Below are 8293 nucleotides of genomic sequence, written 5' to 3'. Positions count from 1 at the left end.
ATCTTTTCAATCAATTAATATGTAATATAAAAATATTTTATTTAAAAATATATTTTTAAAATAATTTTAACAAATAAATAAATTTCGTTGTATTTACGAGTTGAGTTCAACACTCTACAGGTCAGAAAAATAATTATGTAAATTAATAATATATTAATCATTTAAGAAAAATCTTAAAACATTATTAATTTTTTCATAAAAACCGATTTAAAAATAATCTGTAGTTTATTTACGAAAAATTAAGATTTTACTCATTCTTTATAAACACAATTTAAAAACATCTATGGTTATTTAAACGGTAGATGAAGTAACTCTTGTGTAGAAAGAACTCTCAGCTTGGTACGTCGTAATTACGAAAGAATTTAGGTATGTATGACATTAATTTATATTTTAGAATTAAATGTCAATGACTCCCAAACATTACTTTTTCTCATCCAATCTGTTCTACTCGAAAATTTAAAATTTTTTTCTTAATTAATATATTTTTAATGATAGGTTTTTAAGTAGAATAGATAAGGCGATGTGTAAATAAAATAATGATGTACAATTTGTACATATTTATAATAAATAGCATCGTAAGCAGACAATTAAGCTTGTTTTTTCGCTTTCTGCTTCTCTCCACTCTGAACGAATGCAGTTAAAGTGGATGTTTCTAGTTTAGATATTAAAACCAATTTTAAGTTTAAATTTTAATATTATTGATTTATTGATGTGAACGTTTAAACTTAATATCTAAACACGAGTTTTGTGTAGTTAGTTTTACTCTCTATCAGTCCACCTAGTAATAAAGGAAATTCTTTCAGAAAATAAATATTCTGAAAAGAGCAGTTTTACGTTTTTTCACTAAGTTGGTGTACAAAGTATTTATTTTTTAGTTAAGTGTTAAATTAAAACTTATATTACTTAACTCTTATATTTATTTCCTACTATTATTAAAGAACTTTAATATAGGTTTTTGTTAGCTTGTGTGTACTTCATCTGTAAGAATTAAGACTGAAGAAGTTTCGACATATAAATTCCCTTATTTCCGAAACTTTTTTTTATTCATTTTTACGAAAATTAATTCTACATGTAAAGTGCATTTATTTTTTGTTCTGAACCTTCATAACTTTAAATGACTAATTTAATTTGTTTCTATTTTCGCTGTTTCATTGTTTAGTGTTACATTAGTTTTGAAAACATTATTTAAAATTTTTATTTGTAATTACAATGCAGTGATTTCACGGTTTTACAGATTTTCCAAGAAGAAAAATGGTTTATAGATGCCTTATGTGTGATGTGATTTTTCATGATAAATATATATACCGTTCTCATCAATTAAATCATTCAATGGACAAACACCGGTGCAAAGTCTGCCGACAGGGATTTGTAACTGAAAAAGCTTTACTAGAACACATGAATGGCATCCACCTAGAAGCGAAACCTTATGTGTGTGGAGAATGCTCTAAAGGTTTGAAAACTAAAAAATCTTTTCTTGTTCATCTAAAAATGCATGAAAGGAAACCGTGTAAATGTACAGCTTGTTTTGCAGATTTTACAACTGAAGAAAAACTATTGCAGCACAACAACGACCACGAGATTTTTACAACCCCTACTCAACCCTTGCAGGAACTATCTATTCAAACTGGTTCTTCTGGTCAAAACGTGCAACAACCATGGGTGGAAGCGGGTTCTTCAACTCGAATCGTGCAGGAAACATTGATGCGAGAAAGTTTTTTCTACTCGAAACGTGCAAGAACCATGGATGCACGCAGGTTTTTCAACTCTAAACGTTCAGGAGCCGTCGATGCAAGCGAGTTTTTCTACTCGAAACGTGCAAGAACCATCGATGCAAGAGGAACCTTCAACTCGAAACGTGCAGTATCCGTCGATGCAAGCAGGATGTTTTTCAATCGTACGCATTTCTGTTGTTTATCCTGTATTGTTCCGCCGATATGTAAATCGCTAAGAAAAAAGTATAGACAAATGTTAGGATAATCGGTACTTATGCTCTACTTGTTAAATGTAACGAGTAATTTTTTTTTTACATTTTAATGTAGTTTGGAAATTTTTTCCTGTAATTTTAATGAATTTTTCTGTTACCTTTGCTGATAAATTTCTGTAAAATGCTGTTAAACTGGAAATAAATGTCTAAAGTAAATTTTTAAAATTTTATAAAGAGATTTTTTGTTCATCAAATTAATATAAATTAAAGCTAATACTCGGTTGCAAACTTTTCCTCCTATACGTACTAATTCGTACAGTATTTTAGAATGGTTATTTTTCTTTAATTATTACACTTAAATCTTTGATTCTTTCGTTTCAGTGTTCGGTAATTTCAGTATATTTGATTTCTGTAAATTTTCATCTTCATGTTTCATGTATTAAATGAATGAAGCAGTAACCAAACTAAAAGCAGACCTTACGTTAAATGTTAAGACCTGACCTAAGCACATTTTGTATTTAACTTAACATTAGTATCTAAAACATGTTACTTGAGAAATAAAGAAAATCTGACCACAAAATTTGAAGTTAAAAAAACTTCGATTTTGACATGTTAGATTTTAGCTTCTTACCCTTGTTTTATTGTAGTTTCGCAACTTAGATAATTTAAAATATGTCTTATGTAATATTTCTTCACGAAATAGAGAAAACAAGAAGACACTGTTTTAAATTTGTAAAGAATTTTATATCTGTTAAACCTCACATAAATTTTTATAATATAACTGATATAAACCGCAAATAAAAACAAATGTATAGCTTCGTTTTTTGAAGCTTCTTTAACCTTTATATCTCGGCTTTCATATCGAGCTGTATTAAAGCGGTTTCCCCAGGCAATTCTCCTACTGAGAATTGCATATATTAAAGAGGTTGAGGAGCTACGTTTGAGGTTTAAAGTCCAAGTAAAAATCATTGAAGCGACCATTCATAACATCACGTGACTTAGTAAACGTCGCGCATTGGCTCACAGAAAATAAGTTGGAAAAATGGCAAATACATTTTGCATGGAGGATTATCAGCAAAGGTAAATAAACAAATTAAACTGTTGAAAAGGATTTATAGGAGGTTTAATAACACCAAATAATTATTTTTTACTATAATTATCGTCGTGTTTCCTTCGAGAAACATTAGGAAAGTTCCAATGCGTTTTTCTTGTTATCACGACATACTTCTGTTGAGAGAAGTAAGGGCTGTAAATTCCTATGCGTATGAAAATTCTTAAGGTGCTTGGAAAAGTACATCTGAACATTTACGGACGTATTACACTGTCGACAGTAAAAGATGCCGGAAAAGAACAACTTTAAGAACAATCTTGCTTCCCAGATATATAGTATGTTATCAATACAAAAGTATAAGAACACCACAAATTTGTGCTTTCTCAAAATTTATTTAACTTTTTATTAGAAAACAGTTTCATACGTTTTAAGACAATTACAAAAATATCATTTTCAAGCTTTTTAGCTCTTAATAATAATATAAGTTATCAGTTTTTACTTGTTACCAAGGTATAGGAACACGTTTTAAAATTACATATAAATAAATTTTAAATATACTGTATTTTCAAGTCTTTTAATATTTGGATTCACTCTCTTTGGCCAGAATTATTTGAAAATTCTGTTAGCATAGAGTTTATTACTTTTTTAATTGTTCATTCTTAATTTTATCCCATCTATTCATTATTGCAATTTTTAATTGATTTACAGATTCATATTGTTTTTCCTTTTGATAAACAATGGCTGATAAATCCCCTATAAATTTTTAATGGGATCTAAATGTGGACAAGATGAACGCCAGTTAATATTACAACAATATTTTTTTAAACCAATTTTTTGTTGACATTGAAACATGAATGAGAGCATTATCTTGTTGAAACTACCATTTATGTCCTCCAGTTAATGCAACAAATGTAATCATATTTTTCTCAACAAATACTAAATTAGTTTTTCTTTCATCTATCTTATTTACCTCCAAAACTACCCCAAATAATTATGAAAGTGTCAATAACATTTTTATAGCTGTGTTTATAAAATAGCTTATCATACTTTACTTTTCAAAAGCAAGACTGAACCAAGTTAGAAAAAAAAGAGTGTTTTTAGAAAAATTTGGTTTAGAAAAAAAAAACGCTATTAGAAATACTTTTGAAAACTTTAAATAAAACTTGAAAAAAAATTTTATAAAATTGAAAAAATTCTTTATTTATTTATTGATTACATTTCAAGTATTTGTCCAATTTGAAGGGTAAACAATTAAAACACAGTAGAGCGTCGATTATCCGAAAGTCAATTATCCGAAAGAATTTCAGACGGTAAATTTAAATTTTTGCCAGTGCTGTCTTTGGCTATGTCTTGGGCTACTCGAATATTTTACGTTTTTATACTAAATTAACTTCTGAAGTATAATTTTTTATTGTTTTCATATTTTTCAATTTATTTATTTCGTTTGTACAAAATAAAAAAACAATTTTTAACGATACAAATGTCACGATTAAAAAGTTTACGTTACGTTATCGACAAAAATTCAATGCGAAGCGACACGCAACAAAGAAAAATTTCAACACGGGATACGTTAATATATGTTTTGTACATAATCGTTTATCCGAAATACTAATTTTCTGAACAACCACAGTCCCGAATTGGTTCGGATAATCGATAGTCTACTGTAATCTGATGTTGCACTACCAGATAAGCAAGTGCGACAGTTTGTAAGTAGTGCACCAACAATATACAGTTTACCAACAGGCTGAAGTTACAATTTCAATTTTTTTTAATCTAGAAAAGCATATACAGTATCTGAATTATTTTCCCAAATACCCATTCCACACACTCTTACTGAACTCATCCTGGAATTAAATACTTGTCGCTCGGGTGTTAAGCTACCACCTCGGAATAGTGTAATGAGGTGTTAACGCAAAGGATAACCAGAATCTCCATATAAAACAAATTGGGCTCTGTTCTCAGAACAAGGAATTGGAGCCAAATGCTCTAACCAATTAGATTCTCCTAACTTTCCAATGTCGTGATGTCTTCTTTCTATTCGGACAAATAAATTAGCAATTATACTATCGGGTGTAACAACTGATTGAAATTGCAAACAATGTATACGTTTATGGCCACTGAATACCACCATTTGATCTGTTTCTGATTGACGAATAAGATTTGCCGTTCCATCTATGAACTTTCAACAATTTGTCAAAGGAGCACCTTTTGATTCAATAACAATTTAGAATGGCTATTGTATATGATATTTACTGTTTTATGCACAAATCGTAAAAGTTCATTTTTTGATCTCCCCAACAAAACAGAAGTATCATCGAGTCTATTAGGATAAACTAATCTTCGTAATAAAATACATAATGCATCAATTTCGAGTTTACGTGATCAAATTACTTATTAATTTACTTGCATTTGTTGGTTTTTAGGAAGTCTGTATAATGACTTGAGATCACTTTATATCATATTAATTCAAACAGCCATGCATAGCACAAATAACACCTCTTCCGGCATTCTAATTATTGTGAGATATAATGAGTTCAAAACTTTATGTTAATATCCAAAAAGGTCTACTTATAAACGCGATACCAATTGAATAAATGTAGTTATCTTTTCGAATTACTAGATGGCAGACAGAAGTTTGTTGCCAGTTTCCAGTCGAAGTTTCCACTATTGTCATAATAAACTATTTGCTTCAACAGCTCTTACCAACCCAATTCTTCTCCAACGTTTCCAAAATCCAACAAGTTATACTAGGGCCGTATTCTGCGTTGTATACAATAACCTATGCTTAATATTCAAATATTCTATATGGTGTTAATTTTTTTCTGTTAGTATGATAATTGGAATTGCCATTGGAAAAAGATTTGATGTCTTGTCTGTCGAATTAAAACAAATAAATTCTGTAGGGCTGAAAAGAAATGTCAACGAAATCATTTCTAAGCACGTCGAGTTATGCGATTTCCTTCAAGAAATAAACGACAAATGGAACGAATATATATTTTTCGAGTATGGAATCCTTTTGTCCGTCGTTTCCTTGCTCATCCTGCATCAAAGAACACCGTCTTTGGATGTTCACATTTACCGTTTAAAGTATGTCTTGCGTTTTCTCTTACCACTGTATTCTTCGTTACTCTTGGCTTCATTGGTTCTTTTGCTATTGCCCAAATAAGCGCATCGATAAGTGAAAACTTCATAAAATATTTTTCCTCAGTATTTCATCTCATGACATGTATTGACTTTTTCATAGGCTTATGGTTCTTTTCAAGCAATAAGAAAGTCGTGATCTGCTACTTTGGGGCAATCCATAAATTACGTAAAGCATTTTGGGGTGGGTGGGGTCAAGGATTTCTTACGATTTCTTACTCAGGGGTAGGGGGTTATAGATCTCGTCTTACGTAATATTTTTCTTATTATTTTTGAATTTCGTTAAGTGGTGGCGTTTTGAATTTGGCTTTAATTTGGCGGTTTCTATTAAGAATGCTCGTTGTCTCGTGTGACATGGTATAGTAATAATGCTAGCAGATTCACGCTCTGCACATTTTTTGTCATGGGAGAAAGGCCGTGTGGTGGTTTCTCTCTCTTGTTTTTTATTAGGATAAGTACAGTAGTTAGAGTAAGTAGTTGAGCAGTAGCAAACGTTAAATTTTTAAGTGGTGATGAGAACCTGTATTCAACACTAGGAAAGTATAGTCTTGTTATTCTACTAGTTTTACTGCTCAACCATTGTTGATTTCACTTTTGCATAACATTGTCATGAATATAATTTTTAAGGCTGCTACGTGAGATAGGGGTGTGAGTGTAGTCCAAATCAGTGTCTTTTGCAGCTGACTTAGCCTCAAAGACGGCTTTTTCATTTCCTAGTATGCCAGTATGGCCTGGAACAAATATAAAAGTTATCTTATTTACAAGATTTTTAATATGGTGCTGGATATATGAGATTTTATTGCTATTGCAATTGGGATTCAATAAAGCTTTTAGGACAGACTGAGAATCACTGTAGATGTTGATAGACAGGGTTTTGTTTGGTAGTGAAGTGGCCCACTAAACAGCTTGGTGGTCAGCATCTTCTTCAGCTTGATAGATGGAGGTAGGTGGGAGGTATTTGTACCTTCTAACATATTTTTGGCAACATATGTCAGTTTGAAGAAAGATAGAGATACTTGAAGCGACAAGAAAAAAGCTTTTGGACCCATCTGTATAGATATTAATTTCTGCATGATTATCCATGGAAGAAGCCGATGACACCAAAAACCTTGTTTACAGGATGATGATCAGAGATAGTAGGGTAATTGCAATGTGGTAGCGTATGAACAGCCGTAGATAGGAGTAGAGACCGTTGTTGAGCCATGATGTTTGTAGTTTTGATGTAGTAATTTAGAACCTTTTCTATAATACATAGTGGGAAAGGAAAAAGCTCTGTTAGTATCAGAGAGGCTTGGTAAAAACAGTTCTGCAGCACTTTGAAATTCTGATGGCATTGAAGAGAGAGTAATTTACTTGCTACTGAATTTTTACTAGTTACATGACCACAGCTAGAGTAACATTGGTTGTATTGCCCCATTATATAGAGTTTTACATTTAGTCCCCAAGTGCACGTAGCACATTTTAGCAGCATGTAGTTTATTTTCTAGGCCTTAGTCAAGATGTAATCAATATGGCAACAGAATGTGGTTTCTCTCTATTCTCTCTTTTTGTATGACGTTTCTGTTTACACGTGCACTAGCTAGTCGATCTGGCAAAATTTTTTATGTATTTTGTGAAAATTAAAATTAATATAAACATAAATATTATGACGTTGCCTAATGATAATACTAATAATAATAATGAAATTGCTAATAATTAAAAAATAAAGTTCTTAAAATAAATTGTTTATTTGAATTCATTAAATTTTTATATTTTTAAATTTTTTCACATAAAGTCTTTTATAAATAATAGTACATATTAATTTACTAATTAATAATTATATATTTTGGACCTAAGGTTTTTAGGGTTTCATAACAAAAATTTTTTTGGTTAAAATCTTTCTATGAAATTATGCCAAAATATTACGCAAGATAGGGGAGGGGAGGGGTATCAAAGAAAATATTACGGTTTCTTACACAGGGGTGGGTGGGGGCCTGGAATGGCCGAAATCGCCGTTACGTAATTTATGGACGGCCCCTTTACCGCTGTAAACTAAACTAAAAGCAAGGAAGAATCCAGTATAGAAGATACTTTAATAACCCTTAATGCAAATGTTTGTACTTACCTTGTGAAATAAGTTTTGTTACAGATGTTAAATTTCATGAAGTTCCAAAAAAGAATATCGGACATCGTTGTCG

At 30.8% G+C, this 8293-nt stretch overlaps 1 protein-coding gene across 3 annotated transcripts; it reads left to right on the top strand.

Annotated features, from left to right (window-relative positions):
- Window positions 1–246: 246 nt before the first annotated feature.
- Window positions 247–2115, top strand: LOC111615361 (zinc finger protein 23-like). Of its 3 annotated transcripts, none has more exons than XM_023356786.1 (3): window positions 247–366; window positions 1235–1450; window positions 1520–2115. In XM_023356786.1, the coding sequence occupies exons 2-3, from the start codon at window positions 1252–1254 to the stop codon at window positions 1975–1977; spliced, it is 657 nt and encodes a 218-aa protein (XP_023212554.1). In that variant the 5' UTR covers window positions 247–366; window positions 1235–1251; the 3' UTR covers window positions 1978–2115. The 3 variants fall into 3 exon arrangements, with proteins under 3 accessions (XP_023212554.1, XP_023212549.1, XP_023212560.1); XM_023356792.1 differs by having other exon boundaries at window positions 248–366; window positions 1532–2115; XM_023356781.1 differs by having other exon boundaries at window positions 1235–2115.
- The last annotated feature ends 6178 nt before the right edge of the window (window positions 2116–8293 follow it).

Source organism: Centruroides sculpturatus, unplaced genomic scaffold, assembly GCF_000671375.1.
Source record: "Centruroides sculpturatus isolate CEXI.00-Female unplaced genomic scaffold, Cexi_2.0 scaffold161, whole genome shotgun sequence".
NCBI classification, from domain to species: Eukaryota; Metazoa; Arthropoda; class Arachnida; order Scorpiones; family Buthidae; genus Centruroides; species Centruroides sculpturatus.
Note: the sequence above shows the minus strand (reverse complement) of the source record. Positions and strands in the feature narration are given on the sequence as shown.